Source organism: Myotis myotis, unplaced genomic scaffold (genome assembly GCF_014108235.1).
Source record: "Myotis myotis isolate mMyoMyo1 unplaced genomic scaffold, mMyoMyo1.p scaffold_m19_p_14, whole genome shotgun sequence".
Lineage (NCBI taxonomy): Eukaryota > Metazoa > Chordata > Mammalia > Chiroptera > Vespertilionidae > Myotis > Myotis myotis.
The window spans coordinates 55,541,398-55,569,307 of NW_023416318.1; the positions used below are offsets into that span (position 1 = coordinate 55,541,398).

General features: G+C 50.2%; 1 protein-coding gene and 3 long non-coding RNA genes across 8 annotated transcripts in view; 2 read left to right on the plus strand and 2 right to left on the minus strand.

Annotated features, from left to right (window-relative positions):
* The first annotated feature begins 1,043 nt into the window (after window positions 1–1,043).
* LOC118669338 lies at window positions 1,044–11,871 on the plus strand. Its single transcript, XR_004971965.1, has 3 exons — window positions 1,044–1,237; window positions 1,348–1,399; window positions 11,742–11,871. It is a non-coding gene; the product is annotated as an uncharacterized LOC118669338 (long non-coding RNA).
* Window positions 10,884–17,002, minus strand: LOC118669336. The gene is made up of 2 exons (XR_004971963.1): window positions 14,777–17,002; window positions 10,884–12,319 (listed from the first exon to the last, which is right to left on the minus strand). It is a non-coding gene; the product is annotated as an uncharacterized LOC118669336 (long non-coding RNA).
* Window positions 17,003–17,880: 878 nt separating this feature from the next.
* Window positions 17,881–24,132, minus strand: LOC118669337. Its single transcript, XR_004971964.1, has 2 exons — window positions 23,596–24,132; window positions 17,881–18,239 (listed from the first exon to the last, which is right to left on the minus strand). It is a non-coding gene; the product is annotated as an uncharacterized LOC118669337 (long non-coding RNA).
* Window positions 24,133–24,188: 56 nt separating this feature from the next.
* The window catches only part of FAM110C (family with sequence similarity 110 member C), a 33,098-nt gene continuing 29,376 nt past the window's right edge, over window positions 24,189–27,910 (plus strand). For 3 of the 5 annotated variants that reach the window (XM_036335479.1, XM_036335480.1, XM_036335483.1), the window contains exon 1: window positions 24,189–25,638. In XM_036335479.1, the coding sequence (XP_036191372.1) occupies window positions 24,443–25,638 (1,196 nt within the window). In that variant the 5' untranslated portion in view covers window positions 24,189–24,442. The remainder of the gene's footprint in view (window positions 25,639–27,910) is intronic. The other 2 variants (XM_036335484.1, XM_036335482.1) reach the window with 2 other exon arrangements.

The following is a 27,910-nucleotide window of genomic DNA, read 5'->3' on the forward strand; positions in this document are numbered from 1 at the left end:
CACTTATTTATTGATTCAACTAGAGGCCTGGTGCACAAAAGTTTGTGCACTTGGGGGGTGGGGGAGAGGTCCCTCAGCCTGACCTGCTCCCTCTCACAGTCTGGGACCCCTCAGGAGATGTCCTACTGACAGCTTAGGCCCACTCACCACGGGGAGTGGGCCTAAGCTGCAGTCAGACATCCGTAGCGCTTCCGAGAAGGTGGGAGAGGCTCCCGCCACTGCCACTGCGCTCGCAGCCATCAGCCCCGCTTGTGGCTGAATGGAGCTCCCCCTGTGGGAGTACACTGACCACCAGGGGGCAGCTCCTAGGTTGAGCGTCTGCCCCCTGGTGGTCAGTGTGTGTCATAGCGACTTGTCCCACCATTAGGGTCAATTTGCCCATTACCCTTTTATTATATAGGACTATTTATATCAGGGTTAACTCATGTATGTTTATGTTATCTATATATATATAAAAGCCTAAGTGACCGAACGACCGAATGACCGGTTGATCAGTTGCTATGATGTGCACTGACCACCAGGGGGCAGATGCTCAATGCAGGAGCTGCCCTCTGGTGGTCAGTGTGCTCCCACAGCGGGAGTGCTGCTCAGCTGACTGACAGGTGCCAGACACAGGGCTCACAGCTGGCTGCTGCAGCCTGGAGACCCCAGCAGAGTGGTAGCGAGCCTACCAAGCAGCAGCGGCAGGTGCAGCAGGGCTGGGATGAGCAGGAGTGGCAGGCGGCATTGGACTGCCAGTTTGGGTCTAATCCCTGTAGGTTACACCGAGGGGCCCCACCAGTGCACGAATCTGTGCACCATGCCTCTAGTTTTATTATAAAATAGAATTTTTATTATTTATTTTGTTGACCAAATGATTCCAGCTCTGGGCATTGGGAGCTCTCTCAGGTGGGCCCCTTTCCACGTCTCCACACCCTTTGTGAGCACTTCCCTGGTTTCTGGCAACACATGTTCTCCAAGGTGCCCTGGTTCCTTCTTACTGGCATTTAGATGGCATCTCAATACCTCAGTGGTATTTAGGAACCAGATTGGGGGCTGGGTGAGCTCATAGCCTCTGGGGTGCTATTGCTCCTGGGCCCTCCCAGCGGCTGGAGCAGAAATGTATTTGTGGGCTCACCCATGCGCACACTTCCTGCGTCTGCCTACCTTTGTACTTACTTTTGAAACCATGAGTTCACGTTGCTGTCATTCTAATTGCTTTCTCTGATCATGGGAATCATGGACTTCCTTCTCTGAGGTGTGTTTTCTGTTTGTTCAACCCCAGTTGAACTCCAGTCTGGGTTTTTCTTCTTGTTCTATGTCACTTTTATGTTCTTTGATACTGTTTAAAATAATGTTTTTTTGCAGGGTGGCTCTCCAAAGACTGGCGGTCAATTTCGTGGAAAACTGCTCTTTGGAGGTGAGTGCTAACATCCCAGCCCCTCAGCTGTTTGTTTGAGCTGTAGAGGCACAGACGCTGTGTGAGTGGCCAGGTTTCAGAGTGGTGCCCAATCCAGCTCCAGAGCATCCGAGTCAGACCCAGCCCACCTTCTCCTGCCGGCACCAGACATGTCTGTGGTGCCGCGTGCACTGTGATCTGTGGTGCATTTTGTTAGTGCTGCCTGGATGGCCCACGAGTCATGTCACCTCTGCAGCTTCGCATTCGCACGGCACTGGAGGGGAAAATGCCAGGGAGAGAGTGCCAGGCGGGCCCAGTTTTCTCGGGTCCTAAGGAGAGAAATGTGTTTCGTGAAGACGGTTTCAGATCTGCAGGACCCTGTGGGGCTTATCCAGGGTCTGTTGGTCCCAAGGGATCCCTTTCAACTCCACAGCTCCCATGTTGTGCTGGTTGCCACCAAGCCCTCAAGCAGCTGTCACGTGACCTTCCCTGGTTGTGTGGACGTGCCCCTCTTGTTGTGGGGGTGCTCTTGTCCAGGGGTTTTCTGAGGCCTCCAGTGGTGGCCACAGCAGTGGTGTCGGGGGGGAGGCGGGATGAACGTAGGGTGGCATGGAAACACTCAGACCCTCGGTTTTTGGTTTTTGGTTTTCCCCCGAGGTTTACTAGTTTTCCTGAAGAAATGCTTTTCAGCTTGTTGTGTACCTTTGGTTAGTGTTTAGAGCTCAGAAATGGTTAGTGGCTATTTTTCACAGTTTTTACAAGCTTTTTACATTGTTTTTTGGAGAGAGAATTGCTGAGCTCCTTACTTTGCCTTTCTGTTACTCACTAGCCATCACAATATTTTTCCTTTCCTTGCCCTAAAATAGATATTTCACTGAAGGCTGACTGTGAGTTAAGAGTCTGGAAATTCTTAAGTCATCATGTTTGCTTTACAAAACGATTCCTTTGCCACTTGTATTTATTCAACTTGGGAAACAGGTTGTGGGGCTGGGAGAAAACGCTGACTCGTATTCATCCCAGTTAAATGGGATCATGTTAGACTTGCTTTGCTCTAGTTTGTGAAGACATTTAGATACCGATCTGTCATTTTACATATTTGTAATCCCTGAAAAATTTGCTTAATCTGAGAATAGTATCATGAAAACCTTTATAGTGAAACTCAACATGCTAATGACAATTTTGAGTAGGAACAGGCCCAGAAAGGCCAATCTTCATTCTAATTTTCCACAACATTGACCTGTAACGTCACATATCTCAGATTGTGTGTTTTACAAGGCCCCCAATTTAGCTTCAGTGAAATTAAAGCAATGATTTGTTTGTTTGTTTGGTTTGGTTTTTTTAAATGGGTTTTTTTTGTTTGTTTTTTTGTATATTTTTATTATTGATTTTTTTACAGAGAGAAAGGGACAGAGATAGAGAGTTAGAAACATCGATGAGAGAGAAACATCGATGAGCTGCCTCCTGCACACTCCCTACTGGGTATGTGTCTGCAACCAAGGTACATGCCCTTGACCGGAATCGAACCTGGGACCCTTCAGTTCGCAGGCCGATGCTCTATCCACTGAGCCAAACCGGTTAGGGCAGTGGTCGGCAAACTGCAGCTCGGCAAACTGTGGCTCGCAAGCCACATGCGGCTCTTTGGCCCCTTGAGTGTGGCTTTTCCACAAAATACCGACTTCTGCGCATGGGCCACGAAGTTTCAATCGCACTGTACGTGCGTGCCCGCACGTGGCATTTTGTGGTATTTTGTGGAAGAGCCACACTCAAGGGGCCAAGGAGCCACATGTGGCTCTCGAGCCGCAGTTTGCCAACCACGGTGTTAGGGCAGCAATGATGTTTTATTGATTGTACATAGAATTGTTTGATTAGTAGCTTAGAGAGAATCGAGCCCAACACAGAGCTGACTGTCAGATCGATTATGGAATTCATTTCATGGAGTCTCTCTAAATTATTCTACTCGTGGACAGGCTCAGGGGGTGAGCCGTGACGAGCTGTCACTGCCCATTGCTCCCCTGACTGCAAGTCCCATGGGGCCCCTTAGAGGTCAGGAGATGCATGCCTGTGGGAGAAGGAGAGGGGGCAGGGAGGGGCCGGAGCAGGGTGGGTCCTCCTAGGAGAGAGAGCTCCTGCTGGGACATGGAGGGTAGTGAGGGTGAGGGCTTTAAAGGCTGGGAGTTGTCGAGGTCTTAGGGAAGATCTCAATAGTCATCATCTTTCCAGGTGTGCTTTTCAGGGTCACGGTCCCCACTGATGGGTCAGCACCAGGACAGGGCTTGTTAATCATTGGAGCTGGTTCTGGTCACCAGCCTGGTTTTGCTGCTTCTCTGGGCCTGGCCCTGAAAGAGAACTGGGGCCTAGATGTTATCTCCAGAGAGGAAAGGTCCAAACCGCATGACCAACAACGTGCCAGAGGAGGAGAGGCCACCTTGGGGGCGAGGCCCGGCACCTGCTTTGCCCGTTGCTAGGCACCTGGTGACCTTATGCACCTGCTGTAAACTGCTTGGCCAGTTTGTGCGGCTCTGTCTCAGTTTCCCCATCCCACCTGCCAAGACATTTTCCCGGCTTCTTACTGTCCTGCCTCATAGTGACTCCTTTTTCTGGGTCAAACATTGTTCCAGGCATTGCCCGGGCAACACATCCAACCTATGAAGTGGATATTATTGTTTTTTCTTTTCACCAGAAGAGAATTGAAGCTCAGAATCACACGTCTAAGCTCTGAAACACGTGCCTGGGAAGGGGGCTTGCAGATCCTTCCCCAGATATGCCGTTTCCAAACACGCCTGGGAGCACGTTTCTCTCGGGGCCGGAGCCCTCTGCCCAGACGGCGTTTGGGCCACTTTATTGCAGTAGAAACACGTGAGGCCTTTGTCAGATCAAAATGCCAAAATAGAAGGTGTGTCTGTTTTCCTGTCACACCGCATTCAGAATCCATGACTCAGGACTGGCACAGGGAACAGCCCCAGGCAGCTAGCTCCCAGACCAGGGAGGGTTTGTTTTGCTGCAGCTGGCAGCCTGGCTGACCAGGGCCTGTAGGAATGCAACACCCCAAAAAAGGACCCTTGCATTTTGGAGAATTTTGTTTACATGACACTAAGCCCCAAATGACCTTAAATTCTAAATAAAAGTTCCATGGGCAATTTGTATGAGAAGCCTGTTTTTAAAGGAAAATAAATTATATGACAGTTTCATTATATGTATTACAAACTAGACTAGTGAACATTTTAGTCAACATTTAAAAATACTTAATTAGGACCTTTCAGTACATGAAGCTTACATAACAAAATCTAGCAGGAATCTATAAAATCTAAACACACGTCCAAGAGAAAGGGTGGTGCCCCGGGAATGTGCAGGCCTGGCTTTCAGGGCTCAGCTGTGGGACGTGACTAGTCTCTCCACGTGTCTCCCGGTTCCTCCACGAAGTCTCTGCTCACGGGAACTTCCACGACTTGCTGGGCGGTCTGCGTCCTCTGGCACTTGGCGAGTGGCATCTGCTTAGCATAAGGTGACAATAAAGACAAGGTCATGACACGTTCTCAGCACCAGTCCCAGGGCTGCGTAGTGTTAGCCCGGCGCTGCGCCCCTGCCGCCCTGGCAGGTCCTGATTCCGGCGCAATGGCACCCCCTCTTGTCGGGAACAAGAGCAATTCGGCCGCAGTGGCACCCCCAGCCATCCACGTGGGGACTGAGACAGCGGTGTTTATTCGAGGGGGTCACTGCACTTTCTGTAGTGGGGGTGCCTGTCCTTTGGGTAGAGTTTCCAGGTGGCGCGAATGGGAACACATGTGAGCCTCATGGGCTGTGTGAACAGAGGTGCGGATGTCTGTCTGCGCAAGCATCAGGCCTCCATCTTTTCGGAAGACAGTTTGGCTCTCGTTGTTCTGAGGTTGCAGTAAAAGGCTCCAGTAGTGAGGCTGTGACGCAGGTGTGTCCTTTGGTGTCAGCATGTCTTCCACCTGCACACAGATATTTATAAATTGCAGGGGCAGGATGTGCTGGGAAGGACTCTCTGGCACTGTCTCCATCCACGGTGCATATCCTCCGTGGTGCCCTTGTCCCAGAGGCTTGAGAAAGGAAGAGAGAGTCAGGTCTGACAAGTACAGAAGTGCCCTGGTTCCAATGGAGTCAACCTGGGTTAGAAGCATAGCCCAGGCTCCAAGTACCATGTTTGTTCTTTGCCTGGATGGTTTGTGCGTGTGTGTGCACAAGCTCATGTGTGCGCACATATATGTGCACACGAGCACACACATTTGTGGACATGGGTGTGTGCATGCACCTGCACACATGTGTACACATGACTTTTGTACACGTGATGCTTGTGTGTCCACATGTGTGTGCATGCATGTATGTGTGGCACATTTGCTTATTTTAGCATCCAGAAATCTGACAAGAGTCTTGCCTACATTTTTTATGAGAGCATAAATTCATTTTAATTTCTTGTCATGGATATTTTGTGCAGCTATCTGGGTCATTCCTTCCGAGTGAGGGTTTAATTGCTTCACATCTGGGATATTTCAAGTTTATCCTTCTTGGAATCCATGTCGTGAATGGAAAGTACCGACTTCTGCGCATGGGCCACGAAGTTTCAATCGCACTGTACATGTGCGCCCGCACGTGGTATTTTGTGGAAGAGCCACACTCAAGGGGCCAAAGAGCCGCATGTGGCTTGCGAGCCACAGTTTGCCGACCACTGGTTTAGGGGCTTTCTTGGGGTCATTTGATGGGAGTCGGTCAGTGTGCTGAAGATTTCCCCGATATTAGAAGGTGGTGTCTTTGTTCCAGTCGATTTCCTTTCTCTAGAGAACATCTCTCCTCCCCTCTTTGGAAGGCCCAGGCTTGGTTGTGCAGGGAGAGTTGAGGTGGGGAGTGAGGCTGATCCACGATGCGCTGTTGGTTCTCCAGGTACCTCGCTACCGCGTGTGCCCCAGGAGGCTCCACACTGGCTTCCTTAACTGTTGTGTTAGTTTCAGGTCACCTTTCACCTCCCGCTGGTCGCTGTCCCTGGTGACAGTCATACAAGCAAACCCCTTTCTCCCTAATGACCTATGATGTTATCTTTTCATGTAGTTATTGGTCATCTGTGGATCTTTTTTAAAAATATGTATTTTATTTTTTTTTACAGAGAGGAAGGGAGAGGGACAGAGAGTTAGAAACATCGATGAGAGAGAAACATCGATCAGGTGTTTCCTGCACACCTCCTACTGGGGATGTGCCCACAACCAAGGCACATGCCCTTCACCGGGATCGAACCTGGGGCCTTTTGGTCTGCAGGGTGACACTCTATCCACCGAGCCAAACCAGTTAGGACCATCTGTGGATCTTTGTACATCTTTGGTGAGGTATCTGTTCAGATCTTCTGCCCATTTTGAATTGGATGTTTTCTTACCATCATTTTAAGAGTTCTGTGTATATTTTGGATACAAATTCTTTATCACATGTTGTGCAAATATTTTCTCCCAGTCTGTGGCTTGCCCTTTTATTTTTTAAATAGTATTTCCAGAATAGAAGTGTTTAATTGTAATTTTAGATTTAAATAAATCATAAAATCTTTAAGTTTGGAAAATATCCCAGTGTTAGAGCCCTGAACTATGAAAACTGAATTATAATTCTAAAGTGCTTGGGTTTTCATTCAGAAAAACATATTCTCTGGGTACTAAGAATGAGACATTTCATTTGGAGTCTTTATGTAGCAGGCGGTGTGATATTAGCATAATAGACACTATTGCAAATATCATGTGGCCTTTTCTTTTGTCTCAAAACCAAGATCAACCATGTGTAACTGGAACTTCATCGAGTACCGGCTGGGGTTTGTCAGCTTAAAACCCAAGGCAGGTCCAGAGGGAAGGGACGCACAGTGGAGGCAGCCTCTGTCCAATCTCATTATCAGGAGGTTCTGTCTGTGAGGCGACTTGTGTCCCCTCCGACGTGCTCCCATGTGTGTGTCTTTACCCACTGGAGCCACAGGTAAGTGTCCACACGCCTTTCTTACGTGACTTCATGCCACACCTTTGCACAGCCACGTGCCCGCAGGAAGGTCATTATTTTGTGCTTCTGAAAAGTCAAATACTCAATTGTATTATCAAGCATCCATTTTAGGCAGGAAAGTGTTGAAATCAGATTCAAACTAAAAGTTTGGTGTGTTGATGTGCAGCTGTTTTAGAGTTTGACTGTAGTATTCAACACCACCAGTGACAGGTGGGGATCATACACGGAAAATGAATAATCGGTGTTTGTAAAATGGAAATGTCATCATCGCTTCTGGATACTACAGTAAACAGGACTCCTAGGCAGCAAGGCCTGGGAGGGAACAGTCGCCTCCAAATTTCCTCTGCATTTATCATGAGGGAAAAGTTCCATATCCTCACACAAATCAAGATTTGATTTACTACTCGGACTTGCCAAAGGCCCACACAGCTTGGAGAGCAGCCAGAGCATGAAGTGGGAAAAGCATATTTATTTATTGTCCTGGGAATCTCTTCTGACCGGGATGGGTTCCCATCCTTGTGAGGCAGTAAATTATATACTGTGGCTGCTTTAATGCAAAACAAGTTGCTTATTTCTGCATCGCAGTTTGATGATTTTTAGAGTATGGATTCCACTGGCTCTGGGCAAAAGAAAAGGGCTCAGTGGAAGAGGAGAGAGAAATGACAAAAACGGTGTGAAAGTGCTGACAAGCGAGACCCATCCCGGTGCTCTGAGCAGCAGGGCCTGGGGCTGAGCCTGGGCAAAGCAGGAGGACCAGCGGCTCCCAAATCCCAGGGGTGGAGAGCCTGACCCCCAACTCCTGGCATGGCCTCAGGGTGGCTGGGAAAGGTGTAAGGAGAAGCTGCTTACAAAGGAGGGAGCAAGGTTAGGGGCAGGGCCACACTCAGGTCAGGAGGGAGGAGAGGGAGGCAGAACAGGCAGGGAGTGTAGTCCTTCCTACGGCCAGCCTGTGGAAGCCAGAGCTGGGTGCCCTCTCTTGGCTTCCGGCTTCCTGCTTGGGCCTCCCCAGGTCACTCCCTGGGAATCAAGGATGATCACACAGTCTGGGGGCACAGAGTGTGTGTGTGTGTGTGTGTGTGTGTGTGTGTGTGTGTGTGTGGTGGGGGAGAGGGCCTGGCAGGTGCGGGGATAGTCACACACCTCCTAACAGAGGCTCCCTGCTGGCCAGGCAGGGCTCAGTGTCCTGGTTCCACCAGCAGAGGGCGCCCTGCTGGCCAGTCGCTTACGCAGATTGTTACCATAACAAACACATCTGTGGGCTCCCATCAGCCCTCAGCCTTCTAGTTTATAACCCTTGATCAGTCTGGTTCAAATTCCCCCCACTTCTCAAAACCAAAGTTCTGAATGAAGGCAAATATGTTTGGTCACCCCTCTGGGCATAGGCCAGGCTGATCCCACCTCCCCATCATCACCCTGGAGAGTGTTCTGGTGGAGATGCTGCATGTGGTCAAAGTGTGGCTCAGTCCTCCCCCATGGGGCCCTCATGGACCAGGCAGCTCCCGGGATGTTAGCCGCCTCAGCATAAACGTCATCGATTCCTACATTACCACCCACTGTCTTACATTCCAAGTTTCTCTGTCCCTTCCAGCTCTGTGAGGCCCCATGGAGCAAGACACCGTGTCCCACGTTGTCTGTGTCCCCGACCCAGACAGACTCCGGAGTCAGACACTCTGGAAAGGCGTCCCCATGCCCCGCCCCACAGCTGCTATCAGCCTCCAGGGAGCTTGCCAGCCCTCAGAGCTTAATGGAATAAGTACACTTCTGTCTTAGTGTTGTTGTGAAAGGCACACAGGTAATGAGGTGAAAGCACCTAGCACATGACTTGACACATTAAATTTTCAGTGAATGGTAGCTATTGGTATAGGTGAAGAAATGAATGAAAGATTTAATAATTCCACCAAATCAAGATTATGAGGACCTTGTACAGGCAAGATTGAAATTTAAGTATCACTGATAATATAGTATCAAGATTTCTTTTTTTGAAAGTAGGTTTTTATTGACTGCCGGGGTCCAACCCCAGCAGGTCCAGGGGTTCCCCAAAGGTGTGGACGGAGTCGGCGAAGAAGGAATGACACGGAGACAGCGTTCAGTTGATCAGCAGCCTAGCCAGGATCTCTAGCCAAGTTCTGGTCTGGATCTCCAGCGAAGTTCTGCTCAGGATCTCCAGCCAGGTTCTGTGTCCATATTCTCTTGCTAGGTTCTCCAGGTTCTCCAGCCAGGTTCTGTAGCCATGTTCCCTCGCTAGGTTCTCCAGCCAGGTTCTGTCCAGGTTCTCCAGCCAGGTTCAGTTACCAGGTTCTAGTCAGGTTCTCTTGCCAATTTCTGTAGTCAGGTTCAGTCCAGGATCTTTTGCCATGTTCTCTCGCTAGGTTCTGTCTCTAGGTTCTGAGGCCAGTTTCTGTCCAGGAACTTTTGCCATGTTCTCTCCAGCGAAGTTCTTCTGTCTCTAGAGAACGTTCTGTGTAGGTTCTGTGCCTAGGTTCCGTCTCTCTTGGTTCTGTATTCTAAGTTCTGTGTCTTGCTGTCTTATTACATCTGTATTTATACCAGTTGATTCAATCCTATCAATCTCTATTACAAAGGTTAGGGTGTTTCTTATCTCCATTCCAGGGAGTAAAGATTATGTAGCTTAAGCACGATTGTTCGTAGTTAAAGTGATTAATTACCCACCTGGCACTTAGTTAAGAGGTTTTATTCCCTCCCTAACTTCAGGGGAAAATCCCTACCTGGGGAAACAACCTTTCTCAGAGAGGAGACCTTGGTTAAAACACATAGTGCCAAGAAGGTGAGCAAACATATTAAGAACAGTATGCCATATATGCCAGGTCCTTTGAAACAGCAAGGATGGACCAGCTCCCGGCAATTGACTTCAGAGAGAGGATGGGGGAGAGAAAGAGAGAAACATCCATGAGAAATATCAGTCGGCTGCCTCCTGCGTGCTTCCTGCTGGGGAACCTGCAACCTGGCACCTGCCCTGAAGGGGAATGGCATCCTGACTTCCTGGTTCATGGGACAATGCTCAACCACTGAGCCACGAGCCGGGCTCAAGATTTCTTTTAAAATATTTGCTACAAAATAACGTTTTGAACTTGGGAACCTACAGACAGACAGACAGACACACACACACACACACACACACACACACACACACACACACACAGTAAATGAAGCTGTCAAGGACTGTGGTGCAGTGAGAATTTCAAATATTGATTAATAAACTGCACTGTGTTATGTGCGATCCTTCGGCCTATCTACTCTGGGCAAAAATAGAACAATTTCCAGGAAGCCCACTAGATGTAGCTACTGAGTAAGCTTGCTGTGCAGTGAGTATAAACTGGTGTTTGTCTTTAAGGAAGATTTATCCTGCAATGATAGGAAAACTCCTGCTTTTGGACTTATTTTTGCAATAAATAGGACATAAAGAACTTGATAACACTAGAAATAGAGCTGAGAAGACTAATGTACATAACATCCAAATTCTGATTATTATTCAGAAGAAGAATTCTATAAAACCAGAAAGCCATAAAGGAACAGATCGGTTTTTATTCAACATCACCCAGAAGATCCAAGTTCACAGAGAAGCAGAGTGTGCCTTGCAGTTCAGAATTGCCAACTTGCTCCTTCTGAAGCTTCAATACCCAGCTCAAATGTTTTTTTCAAAATCCTCCTACCCATTTTTTCTTATGTCCTCATCTACCTGCAAAAAATGCTTGCAAATTTGATCTGGCTGTGTGCCCAGGAAGAGAACATGACTTCAAGTAATTTAATGTCATCTGTTAAGTTTTTCTTATAGGATAGTGGCGTAGTTGAGAGTTCTCTGAAGTGGGACTGCCTAAGGGGGTTAAACTTCTCGGATTGCCTCTTCTTATCCATGTGGCCTTGAGCCAGTTACTGACCTGGCCTCCGCCTCGGTTTTCATTAACAGTAGCGGGCATTTCCCAGTGTTTTACTTTTCCACTCACTTATTCTGTGAGGTCAGGGCCATTATCAGCCCTAACTTCCTGTGCCCCTGGATTCTAGGCAAGCGAAGGACAGATGTGAGTGCTCAGTGCTTCTCATCACTGCTGTGCTGCCCGGGGATGGGTCTCCTCAGGGAGCCGCAGAAGGAAATGGAATCGCTCGCGTTGGGTATGAAGCCAAGTGCCCAGCTCTACCGTGAGCTTTCAGTGATCTGCTGCTGCTGATGATGATTGAGGCTTTGGTTTTAATCAAACATTTTAAAAATAAGAAGACCTTCTAGGAACCCAGAACTGGCTAAAATAGTTGAATTTTTAAAATGTTCACGATGAACTTATATTTTATCATAATAGACAACTGCGAATGCGCATGCCTCTCGGTCACAAGAATCTTTGTATGAAATCTTATTTTTGTCGTCATGCAGGAGCCTTAGGTCCACGCAGCTCACCCTTGGTTTGGACCAGCTTCATCAGAATAGCTGCTCCTCTCCCGTTGCCCAATCCTGTGATGTCCCATTTTAATCATGGTGCAAAACAGCAAGAAAGTTCCGGGACGTTCTTCAAAGGAAGCTGTCGATGTTGACACTTGATAAATTATATATTTCTGCTAAAAACAAAATAAGGGAGTTTAAATGTGTGCTGGGCTTCTTGCTCACAATGCAATCATGGATATTGCCCAACAGGGACGGAAGTCAGGTGCTCACAGAATGTGACTCACTCTAATGTCTTACTTCACTTCATATGAAAATTGCCTATTCTCCAAAAGAGATTTTTTTTCTAAATTCAATAAACACTTCTCTTTACACTTTGCAGGGCCTGTGGCCCAACCCTTTTTATTCTGTGATCACTTACGTGGCCGGCCTCTGAGCATCTTTTCGGAGGCCGATTACTCCCCCTAGAATTGCCCCAAGTCCTGGAAAGCATCACAGCCCCAGGAAAGCAGTGTCTTCAGGGACGTGGGTGTAACTCCTACTGACTTTTTCCAAGAATTAAACCTGTGAAACTAAAGGCAGAAGGAGTCACTGTCCCTGCAGCAATTTTTATCAGAATTGGTAATAGCAATAAAATATTCTTCTGGGCTAATGTAGCATTTCAGAGCAATTTGCATTGAAGAGTTTATCAAAACTGTGAAATCTCTTTCTCTGAATTTAGGTCTTCTCACCCTAATGAGTGTTGAAACTGATATCCACTTGGCAGACATATACATGCTCAATGTACTTAATCATTTACCCGTTTTATTCATCTTCATTTTCCTGCAATACAGTCTGTAACATGAGTGAGATTCTTAAATATTTGTGTAATTAAAAACATATATGCAGTGGACATGTGAGAGGCTGCAAACCTTAAGAAATATATTTAGTAACTTCAATTAAATCCTCAAAATATACCATGAACTCTGACAGCCTCAGGCCTCAGCACTTTGCAGCTGTGAGGTAAATGTTTTTGGTTTGACATGTTAAAGAAACAACAGACCCAAAATGGAGTCACTTTTGTTAAGTCCCACCAAGAATAATAACTAAACTAATTGCAGTTCAGCTTCTCCCAGGAATGGAATTTTAAAGCAATGTTGAACTAATTCAAAGAGTCTGGAGGCTGTGCTAGAAATACATGTTAAAGATTTATTCAAGAATCTTAGAGTTTGCGAACCTGGAACACAGCTGGGCAAAAACCTAGAAGTGTTCTGAAAAGATGGAAAAGTTAAGAGTTCTTACAGTTCAAAGTCCGTTCTTGAGAATAATCCTGCTTTCTCAGCCCTAGCCCTGGTCCAGGAGGCTCATCAGTCAGATGTCAGGGGGCTGATGATAGATGTCAGGGCATCTGGTCACATCCTGTAGTCGGGGAGATGGCTATCGAGTGGCCTCACATAGTCTGGATGCTAGTCCTGCAGGCTGAGCTGAGGTTATCTGGAGATCTGACCCAATTCCAGGTGTACATTTGGGCACTGATACAGGACCGGAAATTTCCAAAAGCTTAGTTTCCCAGGGTACGTACTATTAGGGTCGTTCCTTGTGTCTCCAACCTCATGATGTTAATAATTCCAGCAGCTTGGTTAAAGTGACTCTATTTTATGTACTCCACATCCTCACTCTTCTCTCACCAGTTAGGAATTTCCTGGTCAGCACTAGGAAGCTAATCTGTGTGATAAGACCCCTGACTTCCCCTAAGTGAAGGTCACATTGTCTGAAAAATTCACTCTTTTAACATCTTTGTCCCACTCCCTTTTTGCCTATAAGAAACTGCATCTTGTCCCACTCTTTGGAGTGACCTGGTTGTCAAATGGGAAGCTGTCTGATTCATGAAGCGTTTAGTAAAGTCAATTCGATCTTTAAGTTTACTTGGTTGAATTTTTTTTTTTTTTTTAGCAGACTTCATATGAGTATTTAACCTACGTGTGCAGGTGACAAGTGCCTTTAATTTGTATGTCTTTTCTCTAATTATACATATAAAAAGCCAGAGACCGTAACACTGTAATGACCAGAACAACTGGTCACTTTGACACCCACTGAGGCCAGCGAACCGGCTGGATCAGGGGTGGGGATGGCTGGCCAACACCCCCCCCCCATGGCCCTTCCCCCTGGCCAGCCCCGCCCCCGATCTGCCTGCCCCACCCAGATCAGCCACCAGCCCTGCCCCCCAGCCGCCCCACCCCTAATCGTCCTCCCCACTCCAATAGGGACTGGGGCTGGCTGGCTTGCCAACCTCCTGCAGCCCCTCCCCCTGCCTGGCCCTGCCCCTGGTGGGCCCCCACTATTGGCCCACAGCCCCTCCCCCACAGGCCCCACCCCTGACCACCCCCCCCACCCCAATCAAGGGCAGGGGCAGCTGGTCAACCACCCATGGCCCCTCCCCCAAGCCGCTGGTTCCCAGTTGGCCCCCTCCACCCCATTTGGGGGCAGGGCCAGCCCACCCAGCCATCTCCTCCTTACAGGCCCAGCCCCAATCCACCCCAATTGGGGCCAGGCCCACCAGACTCCACCAGTGCATGAATTCATGCACTGGGCCTCTAGTATCTATATAAATTCTAATTCTCACCATTAAGAGTTTTGTGTGAAGAACACTCATTTCCAGAATGAACTGGTTCTTTCTCCTCTGTTATCACATTTCTCCACATAAGTGAGGAGATATCTCAATGCAGCCCCCGGGCCAAAGCCGCTGGATTTCCCAGGGAAATTCATCATTTCTGAATTACTAAGAATATGTTTGGATTGTCTAACAATCCCTAGTTAGTAGGGATTGTTGGTACAAACACTCCTCCCTGAGAGAGCGGGTGGGATCATGTGGTCTTCTCAAGGCTATGAGGACTTTGTTTAAAAACACCCCTGACCATCCCGAGATAGTGTTTCATTTATATTTTCAACACTTAACTTCATGAAATAATTTGATTTTACACATATTGGAAGTAAGTCAGGGAGTCAAGATTCTGTGAGTATATGAAATATTTAACCACAGAGGAACTAACCATCAGGATAGGCCCAGGATGGCAAGTGGCCCACGAGAAGAGATGCCATGCGTCACGACCAGGAGAGTGAGGGGGGACCGTGTGCCGTCCTGGAGAGCTGTCAGTGGAGAGAGATTCACAGGGGATGTCTCTGGAGTCATCACTTTCCAGCAGTGCCTCCCGTGCTGGAGTAACCTAGGGAGGACGTGCATACAGTAGACTCATGTCTACCTTATGAACCGAACAAGAACAACAAAACCCACAAAACTACTGGCCGACAAGCCAGGACACTGTTCCCGGACTTCCCTTTTCTACTGAGTTGGCTCTGGAACTCTGAGCAAACTCTAAACTCGGGGCCTCCTTTTCTGGGTTTGCGACACGTGGTGGTGAGACAGCGCACACAGCCTGTCTCTGCAGACCTGAGAGTGGACACGCCCCCCGGTTGTGAAAGTGTGGCTTTGGGAAGTACAGAGTTACCGAAGGTGAACTCACTTCCAGGCAGGGGAGAGTCTCCTGAGTCAGAGTTGTGAGTAACCTAAGCCTGTGGTGTGTAAACAAAAACATGCACAAGAGCATAACGCAATAGTCCCCGGAGCGCCTGAGACCACGGGTGGCTGTGCCACCACTCATTCACTGCCGGTCTCCCTGCCAATTTGTTAGAACATAGTTTTCTGATTAAAGCTGTGTTCCATTATCTGTCAGCTGCCAACCCATTTTAAAGTCAGCTTGTAAAGTTTTCAGTTCCTAGAGCACATTTTTCCCCTGTGAGAATGCATAAGACCTACAATCTGCAACCACAAGACCTATCATTTAAGATATTTACATTTATAAGACAGAAGGCATAATTCTTCATGAAAATACACCCCAGCGGGTCATTTTCTTTGAAAGGATTCCATTGGTCAGACAACATGTAACAATGTGGTTTCCGAACACTCAGGAAACGAAGTCAGCGCCAAGTCAACACGTTGAGGAACTTTAAGTCCAAACACTCAAGCATGTAAGGCAAGATATTTTTCACAAATGTGCCTGTGACTTCTCCAAATCCGGGGATAATGGTCCACTCTGAGCTACTTTGACACTAGTTCTCCAACGCAGCCTCTGGAGCCATTTTCTCTTGATCTCTCTGGCTTACTTTAAAATACAAACCAGCACCTGCCCCCATGTCACAAGGAGCTGCAACCCTCGGATCCCCAGGGAGGACATGGCATCCTGGGCTTCCCAGACTGCTCCCCTTAGACTTGTCGCCATCGCCATCAATGGTGACAAATAAACCTCACGAATGTAGGATGTTAATCACAGAAGAACCTGGATACAGGGTATACAAATCTCTGTGCTATCTTCACAATTGTCTGTAAGTCTAAAACTACTCTAAAATGGAAATTTTATTGAAAGTGTGTCACAGACACTCGTTGACTACATTATGTTTGTTTCAAAAGCACCTTTGGAGGTGACGTCACTGACTCCTGCAGCCTTGGCTGCCAAGGCTCAATCCCAGGGAGGGGCTTCCCGGCGTGCCCGCCTCCAACCTCCCAGGGCTGGAGCACCCACTGCTGTGCCCCAGATCGCGCTCCCCCCCACCACCTGAGGCACAGGGTGAGCCCCAGACACCTGGGCCCTAGTCAGCAGGTTGTCACTGTCGTACCTCAGACACTGGTGCCACCACCACTGCCATGGCTACTGTGTCTCAGCCCCTGGAGCCCAGCAGTTCCACCCTCCTGAGCCTAGGACTCAGGCCTGCCCCACTCTGAGGGCCTGTGTGCCGGACCCTGCCAGGGGAGTCCTGGGGCTGGAACTTACCCTGTGGGGAAAGCAAAGCAGGAACCCCAGCAGCCTTTGCCATTGAGGACCCCAGCTGATGGCCTCCCAGACGATAGCAATGTGCCCACCAGGACTGCACCCCACTGAGCCTGCACCCTCACTCACAGCCGCTGGAGGGGGTAATGGCTCCCTCACCCGCACACAGGCGAAGACCTTCATTTCCAGGGACCATGAGGACTAGAGACCAGCGGTGACCTTTGTGATGAGTCTGACCTGCTCTGATGACGGACCCTCACCCCTGTGCATCGTGAAGTCCAGCCATACCCTCCTGAGAACATCTATGCCTTTGCCCACATAAAGTCAGACACACTCCACGTGTCACACCAGGAGGGCCAGGGAGTTCATGTGGCTCCATGAGATGCAGAAATAGGATTACAGCCTGTGTGAGCTTACACCGTTGTCCCAGGGACCCCAGCGAGTGGCGCTGTCCTCCTGAGAAAGGGAGGGAGGGAGGGAGGGAGGGGCATGCATCTGCTTGGTGAATATTCCATCTGAGTCGCCCCGTGAACAATGGAGAGCCCACCTTCCTGGGTGTGACAGCAGGACTTTTGGGTTCATAAGAGCTCGTTCTAGCTCTCACCAGTACAGAAACCCAGAATGCAGTCTCATGTCAGCAGATGGATCACAAATGCCAAGCCTGAGGGACAAGGGGTGAGGCCTCTGCAAAATCAAATGTAGTTTGCAGGAGCCAGCGTTCACACCATGCAGGTGAGGCGTCTGATGTCATCTATCAATCCAAGTGTCTACTAACAGGTTGTTAGCAGAGTGAGACAAAGTACACATACTTCAGACCTGTGGTTAGAAGGGAAACCCTGTGGGATTAGGGTTACACGGCTGAGCTCTCTCCCAGGGCAGCTGCCCCACAGTCTCCAAGAGCACAGCTGCGGTGTCCCCCAAAACTCTGGTGGATGAGGGCTGAGCCTCTGTGAGCTTCACAGCCCCCCGCCCCTCCCAGAGCATCTGCGTCCTGCATGCTGACTTTGTTACACATGCATATGCATCTCTCTCTCTCTCTCTCTCTCACTCTCTCTCTCCCCCCCCCCCCACCCTCCCAGGGTTTAATGGGGAACTGTACTCCATACCAGAGCTCCCCTCTAGTACATTAGCAGCCTGGCTCTTCCCTTCCTCAGAGCAAAGTCTTTGGCTGAACCAAGTGAAATAAGGGCTCAGAATTCTACAGGCCTGGGTTTGGGCCCTGATTCACCACTTTAAAGCAACTCTGTGATTTCAGTTATAAAAACAAAAAACTCATGAAAATACCACTGTTATTTTTAGAGGACACATACTAAAAATAAATCAGTCACGCCTGGGGAAAGCAGTCCAAATTTTACCTTATGATTGATCACCAGGTTTTCAGTTGCACTGAAGACTAAGGCATGCTTCCATTGCTTCTGGGGCCACGATTCTATATGAAAACTTATTCCCAGTGCACACCATGGTTTACCAAGCAATGTATTGGGGATTTCACTTTAGAATAGAAAGTAGCCTAACACATGTGCATGTTAGTGGTTACTGTAAAGTCAGGCCTTGTAAACATGTTTAAATTCTTCTCTTTCATAAAGCTGTAGGCTCTTGTCTCTGAGGATGTGGTATTTCCTTACAGTTGTTCATAGAGAAGGCTTCATCTACACGTGGGAAATAAGCCGAAGAATTTATGTTTCCTTCTCTGTAATTAACAAAAGTATAAAATAACTCATTTGCTTCCTGAAGAAACTGTCATTATCACTGATAAAAGAGGGTTTGCCTTTTCTAAAGAATGGCAGATGTTAACGGCACTGAACAGCACAAGAACTTTCTAACTATTTTGGTATCAGATGAAGAATGTTAATTGCTGTTTTCTGGCTTAGGCTCCTCAGTCTATAAGATTTGATTGCAATTATATTTACATTTTTTGTTTGTTGTTCCCTCCTAATGAGTAGCCTTGAATTTCAGGGTCCTCCCCCAGGAGAACACCTCACTGTGTAACCTCAGCCCTGCTTCCTTCCCTGGCAACCTGTGTGCAATGGCTGAAGTCAACCAAGCTGTGGCTGCAAATGACCAATAAGCCGTGGCCCACTCTCCTGGAACCTCAATATCACACTTCACCTCACAACCTGCTACTGGGGACGTGTTCTGTTGACTTGGGTTTCCCACAGTCTCACTCTGGTGCCTCTCTCTGGCCTTGGCGCCCTGACATGATTTGGCTTGATCTTTCCGATGACTGTCCATTTAGCCGTGACCTGTCTGCTACCTCGAGCTCATGAACTTCACCTCCAGCCTTAACAGTATCTCTGCTCCCACCTCCCAGGCCCCCCCTGGAGCATCCAAGCCCTCAAGGCTCAACGGGAACATTTTCCTCTGCCTCCTCGCTGAGCAATCTTTCTTGCCTCAAGTCATAACTTCAAGTTGAACTTTAGTTCCTCAGTGCTTGGCATGCCTTCTACCACTCTGATCAATACCTCTTTGTATTTGAAGAGCATATTTTATATGCTCTTTATATTTTGCAATACGCTTCCATGTGTCTCTGTAAGGTAGGCATTCAGTGGTTTATATCTGTTCTGAAGACAGAACCAAAATCCCAAGAAGTTAAATGATTTCTTCAAAGGGGAAGATAAAGGAATAGACATAATGACCTAATTTTTTACTTCAGAAGAAAGGGTCATGCCCTGGCCGGTTTGGCTCGGTGGATAGAGCGTCTGCCTGTGGACTGAAGGGTCCCAGGTTCGATTCTAGTCAGGGGCATGTGCCTTGGTTGCGGGCACATCCCCAGTGGGGGGTGTGCAGGAGGCAGCTGATTGATGTTTCTGACTCTCTGTCCCTCTCCCTTCCTCTCTGTGAAAAATCAATAAAATACATTTGCCGGGAGCCGGTCCATCCTTGCTGTTTCAAGGGACCTGTCATATATGGCATACTGTTCTTAATATGTTTGCTCACCTTCTTGGCACTATGTGTTTTAACCAAGGTCACCTCTCTGAGAAAGGTTGTTTCCCCAGGTAGGGATTTTCCCCTGAAGTTAGGGAGGGAATAAAACCCCTTAACTAAGTGCCAGGTGGGTAATTAATCACTTTAACTACGAACAATCATGCTTAAGCTACATAATCTTTACTCCCTGGAATGGAGATAAGAAACGCCCTAACCTTTGGAATAGAGATTGATAGGATTGGAATCAACTGGTATAAATACAGATGTAACAAGACAACAGGACACAGAACCTAGACACAGAACCTAGACACAGAACCTAGACACAGAACCTACACAGAACCCAGAGACAGAAGAACTTCGCTGGAGAGAACATGCCAAAAGATCCTGCACAGAAACTGGAGACAGAACCTCGAGACAGAACCTAGAGACAGAACCTGGCTGAAGAACCTAGAGACAGAACCTGGCTACAGAACCTGGATAGAACATGGCAAGAGAACCTGACTAGAACCTGGTGACTGAACCTGGCTGGAGAACCTAGCCAGAACCTGGCTGAAGAACCTGGCTACAGAATCTGGTGACCGAACCTGACTGGAGAACCTGGAGAACCTGGCTGGAGAACCTAGCAAGAGAACATGGACACAGAACCTGGCTGGGGATCCTAAACAGAACTTGGCTGGAGATCCAGACCAGAAGAGGAAGGAAAGGCATTCCTTCTTTGCCGACTCCGTCCACACCTTTGGGGACCCCTGGACCTGCTGGGGTTGGATCCCAGCATATATTTAAAAAAAGAAAAAGAAAGGGTCAGAGGAGAGAGAAGATGCTGTTCTGTGGTTTTGGTGAGAGAGGAAGGACCCATAGCCAAGGGGAGTGGGTAACCTTTAGACAAGGGAAAGATCCACCAGGAGATTCTCCCAAGAGCCTTCTGGAGGAACACAGTCCTGGAGACTCATTGTAGATCTCTGACCTCCAGAACTAAGGTGATACATTTGCGCTAAGTCATATTTGTGGAAATTTGTCACAGCAACAATCGGAGACTAACACAGCTGTGTGTCCATATTTCCTGGTGTTTGTAATATAAACTGTGAACTTGGTGGCATTGCTGGGGGCTTGTCCCTGGAAGTCCCCACCAGCCTTGTGGAGTTTCTATGTGCTTACAGACGTTATATTTATTCATAATCTTCATATACATATACAGGCGATATATAACCTCTCTGGATCTATGTTAATAGAAAGAAAATGGGATGCATGCATATATTCTATCTTTCTATTAACATTAGAATTATAATGGGAACATTAAAAAAATAACGCTGCCATCCACCTCTGCGGTCCTTGGGGGAAAGGGCCGGCAGAGCAAAGAGGGGGCAGCAGACATAGGGCTCAGTCTCAGCTCCTGTCTGCTGACGGTCTGTTGGCCAAGGTGAGTCCATGACCTGTGAGACTGAAGGGGTAAGAGGATCACCTGTCCTTGACCCAAGGAAATGGGAGTCACTGGGAAGGTGTGGGAACAGCGGAAGGGTGGGAACGGTGAGACTGTGGGAGTGTGCCGCAGGTGCACCTTGCCCCCAGTGCACACTTGTTGTTTTCCTGGAAGTTAAGGTGGTGGATGGAGAAGGCTCCATGGGCATCACTCTGTCCTCATCTGACTGTAGACTGGGATACAGTTCTAATAACTGACGTGGCTCTTTCACAACCCATGGAAGCAGGTGCCCCGTCACCGACCCCTGAGGGCATCTCCGGACCCTAACAAATGGAGTTTTGAGGATGAAAACTAGTACCCGTCTGCTCACCTGGAATATTAAATGGGTTCGTTTAACAAATTTCCGACAGGCTTCCCTGAAGCTACTGCAGAGGAGAAGCATATTGTGGACGGAGGCCCTGGAAAAGGTGCCCACACCCTCCAGGCCTCAGCTGAGCAGAGGCTATGGGGGGAAGGGAAGGAGTCATCCCAGGCAGGAAAGGGCTGTGAGAGACTCTCACATGCTCCCTCACGCTCCCCACGAGACACTGAGGTAACTCTCGGTCCCAATGCAATATCATTGGGCCAATGACTGGCAGGTGACAGAGCCAGGCTTTGACCGCAGACCTCCTGGCTTTCCCACCAGAGCTGGGTCATCATCAGAACCTGCTGTGTGGGCCAGAACCTGGGCAAACACGTTCATGCTCCATGCCCCATCATTGTCTAGGTCTTTGAGAAAAAAACTATCTCAAAATCAATAAACATCCTCTTAAAGTACAAAATAAATTATTAAACTTTGCAATTTCCTCTAAAAGTATATCTTTGCACAGGTAATTTATTACTTGCCTTCCGGTTTAATTAGTATTCAGTTCTTAGTAACCGGTTTTGGGAACTTCCTCGTCCTTTGATTCGGGGGTGAAGTGATGTCCCTTGCGTGTGACACTCTTAGATACCCACTGTACCGCACGTCAATCACTGTCTTTCCCAGTAGCCCTTCGTGTCTTGGCACAGCCATGGACAAGATAATCCTGTTTCTTCAGGTTCCATAAATCTCACCTGCCCTCTCAGAACAAGTCCAGGTAGCACATGAAATGCCAGTAGATGATGTGAAACCACATTCATTGAAGATAAACGCTGGCACAAAGCCCCTAAAACTTTATAGAGAATTATAAGTCATAAACACCTGCCTGCAGTTTGACACCAATGTTTCCTTTCCTTCGGGTTAAAACGTCAGCATTTGAAGTATTAAGCTCAAGGTTAAGGGCTCTGGGCTCTGGTTAAGGAGAACAATTGTATCACTTGGTCATGTGACTAGCTTCCCTACAACATTCCTGAGGAATCTTGTGTCCGGCCTTGCTCCCACCTGGACTAGGCCAGCATTTCTCGGCCTACCCCTCTCAGCCCAAGCACCCGAGGCCTCCCACCCAGCAACATGGCCTGTTGGCTCCAGGAACCTTGACTCAGCGGCCCTTGAACCAGGAAGGCTCTACTCACTTTCTTGTTTCTGAAGTTCCAAGCTGCCGTAGAATGGTTATAGGAAAGAGAATGAAAACCTGGTGAGTGAAGGTGAGGCCTGAACAGAGAGGAAACTTGGAAGGCAGTTATCAAGTGAAACACTTTCTCATTGTTATGAAGATGGTGTTTATAAAGAGATATTGATCTGTTTTTCCAAAACTTTATGGAAATCAGTAAGAGGAAATAGGCTTGCATTAAAACAGGTTTAGGAGGCTGCAGAAAATGCTGATCTTCCAATAACTAGTATGGGCTACAATGGTGTCTCCCACTGTGGAATATATAGCCCCCGACATAGAGAATTTAACAAACATGTCTTTTTACAGTTGTGAGTGCACTAATAGCCTGTTCTTGCGCTACGATTTTTTAATATATATATTTTATTGATTTTTTTTTTTTTTTTTTTTTTTTTTTTTTTTTTTTTTTTTTTTTTACAGAGAGGAAGGGAGAGAGATAGAAAGTTAGAAACATTGATGAGAGAGAAACATCGATCAGCTGCCTCCTGCACATCTCCCACTGGGGATGTGCCCGCAACCCAGGTACATGCCCTTGACCGGAATCGAACCTGGGACCTTTCAGTCGCAGGCCGATGCTCTATCCACTGAGCCAAACCGGTTTCGGCGCGCTACAATTTAGTTGTATTCTTTTCCACATGAACAACTGTAAAGCTATGCTTGCCCACCCGTATCTACATCTCCTTTCCTTGACCTGAAGGACCACAGCCATCTTTCCCATGAGCTCCAATGAGTGGAGGTGGCTAGTTTGGATCTCAGGAGACTGGGCTTCTTGTACTTCATCCCTGACTATGGGGTTTGGCCTTATAGGGACTAAGGTCTCAAGGCCCCTGTGGCACAAACCTGCTGCTGTTTGATCGTCGGTGGTGGGGGGCCGGGGGGGAGCTTCCCTGAGTGAGCCAAACCTGGTTCTGTTTATTCTGCTGCTGCACCTGCTGACTCACCACCTTTGGTGCCCGCAGGCTCTCAGATGCTTTCAGAAACAACCAGGAGGAGCAGCAGCCACAGCCGGGAGAGGCCTGCCCCTCAGGAGCTGGCTTGAACACAAGAGAGAAGGTAGGCATTGCACGCCGGCAGATATTTCTAGTTCTATGTCCAGCTTTTAGAAATAATGGAATTTTGGAAATATTTTCTCTTACGCGTTTGGCATTCCTGGGCTGATCCACTTGTCTTGTGAGCCCGTGGTTTCCTGTTGCCTTGGTTACAGTAAAAACAGCAGCTTTTCCGGCCATTTGGTCAGGTTTCATCCAAATCCACGGACCTCGCCCTCTGAGTCCTGCTCAGGTCTGGGTCAGGGTCACGGCCGGACCTGACCCAGGTCCCTGTGGGTCCTGGGTTCTTTCCGCCCAACACAGACAGACTGAGTCTCTCCTACACACGTTCTCTTTCCTTTATGTCCATTTCTTTTCTGAAAATAAAGATCTGTGCGCAGGTATAGATTTAGGAAACTACAGTCAAGTTTCCAAACACCCTGAGGTCAACCTTAACAGTTCAAAGGACGTGAGACACCTGCCCTTTCCTCCCCCACCGCGGAGGTGCTGGCCTCCAGCGCTGACCCACGGCCCTCTGGAGGAAGGGGGGAGCCCGGACCTGGCAGCCAAGCCCTCCCAGCCCCAGGAGCACAGAGGGCTGGAGGCGTGGAGGGGCGGGGCGGGGCGGAGCGGGCGGAAGGTGCGGAGCTGGAGCTGTGGGAGGGAGGCGAGGGCTGGGCTGGGCGGGGCGGGGCGGGCGGAAGGTGAGCGGGCGGGACAGGTGCTGCGCCTCTACCAGGGGTAGGAAGACGGCAGGGCCGGCAACGAACGAGAAGCCGCGGGCAGGCCCTGGAGCGACTCCAATCGGCCCGGCTCACTGTCGGCAGGGTCCGGACCTGGGCGGCAGGTACGGACGCCAGCCCCCGCCCTGCTCGGACTTCGGAATAGATCCCTGACCGACGCGCCGCAGCCCGTCTCTCTCCGCGGACGGGAGCCCGGCGGCGGTGCCGGCAGGATGCGTGCACTGCTCGGCCCGGACGCACCCCCGATGGAGCAGCTGCTGCCCAGGCACCCGGACGCGGCGCGGCCAGCGCTCAGGAGCGCGGTGGAGAGGCTGGCGGCCGACCGCTCTAAGTACGTGCGGGCTCTGCCGGGGACGGCTTGGGGCCCGGCCTCCGAGGGCAGCAGCCCCGGGGCGGGCGGAGAACAGGCGGTCGACCCGCGCCCCCCGGCCCGCGCCCCCGGCGCTGTGGCGCGCAGGGCGATACCGCGGAGGCCGCTGAGGCCGGACTCGCTGGTCATCTACCGGCAGAAGTGCGAGTTCGCGCGCGGGCCGGGCGCCGACGGCCTCCGGGACAGCCTGGCGAGGAAGCGCCTCCCGGGGCCGGGTAAGGACAGGACGCCGACGCCCCCCGAGACGTCCCCGGCGGGAGAGAAGGGCAGGGCCGCGGGCGCGGAGGCGACGCCAACGAAGCCGGGCCCCGCCGCGGCTCCCGTGCGTCCCGCGCGCCCCACCACCGCGGCCGCTCCGCAGACGCCCCCCGCGCGTCCCAGCACCCCGGCCGCTCCCCCGACAACGCTCCCCGCGCGCCCTAGCGTCCCGACGACGCCCCCCGCGCGCCCCAGCACCCCGGCCGCTCCCCCGACAACGCTCCCCGCGCGCCCTAGCGTCCCGACGACGCCCCCCGAGCGCCCCAGCGTCCCGGCCTCTCCCCCGACGCCCCCCGCGCGCCCCAGCGTCCCGGCCGCTCCCCCGACGCCGCCCTCGTGCCCCAGGGTCCCGGCCGCGTCAGGGACCCGCGAGCTGCAGGCGGCCAGGCGCCGGGGTCTGCAGCGCTCGCAGTCCGACCTCAGCTCCCGCTACTCCAAGTCCGCTGCCGAGTTCGACACCTTCTTCCAGTTCTGCGGGCTGGAGCCCGAGGTGGTGGAGGCCCTCGGGCGGGAGAACTTCTCCGCGGGCTCGGACCAGGGCACCCTCAGAGTCCGCAGCGTGAGCGTCGCCACCTCCGAGGGTGGCTTCTCGCGGCGCAGCTGCGGCGATGAGGGGCTGCAGGAGGAGGAGCTGACGGAGCAGGCGCCCAGCGCCCCCTCGGTCGTGGAGAGGAACGCGCGCATCATCAAGTGGCTGTACACCTGCAGGAAGGCCACGGAGACGCCAGCGCCACGGTGGCAAGGCCCGCGTGACCACCGCACCGAGGCGGGGACCCACGGGTGAGCCACCACGGGGTGTCCGTGGGCGTCTGCGAGGGCTGTGTGGGTGGCAGAGCTGCATGAAGCGGGTGGGCAGGCCTCTGAAGTGGGAAGGGACCCGGAGAGTGAGACGCAGAGTCTGGGGCGAGACAACCCAGGTTCCCTCGGTCCCAGGCCCTTTCCTCTGACAGCCTGGAACCTGATTCTGTCCGTAGCACCAGCCGGTTGGCTCATTTCTATGGGAAGAGAAAACACTCGGACTAAAGCTGTACATCTGCTGTTATGATGTCTGCCATGGAAATAGCCCGGAGCCCTGGTTCCCGTGTGACTTGGGGCGACCTGGGGTTATATCAGAGCTGGCTGTCCCTGCAGGGCAGGCCTCACACAGCCTGGAGGCCTTGATCAGCGACCCGGCCTTGTGGCAGTGAGGCGTTCATTTCGTGGACAGATCTCTCTTTGGCCAGATAGGTTTCACATTGTTTGAGAGCTTTGTCCCTAGGGCAGCTCAGTGTACAAGGAGCTTTGGTTGGTGAACTGGGCGCTGGACTAGGTTATCTCTGTGCCTTTGAGCTCTGCATGGCCCCAACTCTATAGCTCATGTGCCTCTGAGGGCCATACCGGAGGTTGCTTCTTGCCCTATGACAGCGGCCCAGGATTGATCTCGGTTCTCCACTGAGGAGCTAAGGAGTGCTGGCCCCCACCGTCACCTGTACCCCCTTCCTGGCACTTGTGGGGGCATTTCCAGGGACAGAGAAGGGAGAGGAGGCTGCACTTTTTCAGGGTTCTCTTATGAGAACCAAGAATTTAAAGATTACAGTATCTTTTCTTCTCTATCCTTCAATGACAACTTGGTATAATTTTTAAAATCATGTGATGGAAGTATTTTGTCTGCCCTCGACATAAACTAATTGAAGACACAGTGTCAGTGTTTAGGCTGTTGGGGGAGGCGCCACAGACTTGTGTGTCACAGCTCACCTGTGTGTGAGAATGGAAGCGACACCTGGTAAGGCCCCTGAGGGGCCATGGTCCTAGTTCAGGTGTGAAAGTTAACAAGGAGAGAGGAGGTCATTGTCTGTTTTGGACCTGGAGGGATCATGACCTAAGTTCCTTCTTATAATTTATTGAAGATTAATTGCCACTAGCATAAGCCCCCAGTGGATGTAAATGGGTAGTCAACATTTAAGTACAGAAAGGATTTACTTGTGTTTTTCATAGATTCTCTTCTTGGCAATGAGATGAGATGCAGGCACTGTGGGTATCTTGGTGTGGAGGGTGCAAGTTTTAGGGGCTCAGGTGGTCCCAGAGGGATATGGTCAGGTGCACAGAGCCCTGACCTGGGGTTTGGGAGGCCTGTCTTCTGTCAGTCACCACCCTGCACTTAGGGCATCCATTGTCCATAAAAGGAAGGAAGAGGGAGGGTCTCCGACTCTGCACATTGTGATCTGTATAGTCAGGTATCTGTCTATCCGGGTTTCTTGATTGGAACCCAGAAAAGGAAAAGAAAGCAGCACTACCTATTGGAAATGTAACATGTACGTTTATAAGTAGGTCCCTCCTGTGCTTTAGGGACAGATGGCAGGTAGACTGGAGGGTAAATGTGCTGAGAACAAGTAATGCACAGACAAACCCAAACAAAACTCAACAACAGGAACATAAAAGACTCAGCTCCGGTCCCTCCAAACCCAGACCCACCCAGGCCCAGGGCTCCAATGTCAAAGCAGCATCCTGAGCAGAATTGGGGTGCAGCCCATGAAGGAACCTTCCCAAGGCCCTGAGGTTAGGGTTGAGCCTAGGAAAGTGTAAGAAGTGTGGTCAGCCTGACATGGGAGCCGTTGATGTCAAGGCAGAGAGAACAGACAGGAACTGCGGAGAGTGAAGCTATGCAGAACAGAGGTTCATGGGGTCGGCCTCTGCCTCTCTCTCGATCCTGGGGGGAGCTGGGGGGCGGGCAGTGTCCCCTCCCGTCTGAGCAGAGAAAGGGAGAGTCACCGAGCCAGCCCAACTTTCTCTGCCTCAGCAGCCACCAGCACTGCATATATTTGCTTCACACGTTTACTCCCCTGGACCCAGTCCAGCTCCTTGGGACTGAGGCGACATCTGCTTCTGATCACAGCCCCCTGGTTGGACCAATGTGGACTCCCGTGAAGAAGGTCCAGAGGAGAGAGCTGAGCACAGAGCAGCCTCCACCCCTTTCTCGGCTGAGGGTCCTCTGGCAGCCGACCTGTCCTCATGGGGTTACTTGTTTGAGACTAATTCCATCACTTCTGGAAGCTGTGGGAGCAGGAATGCAAGC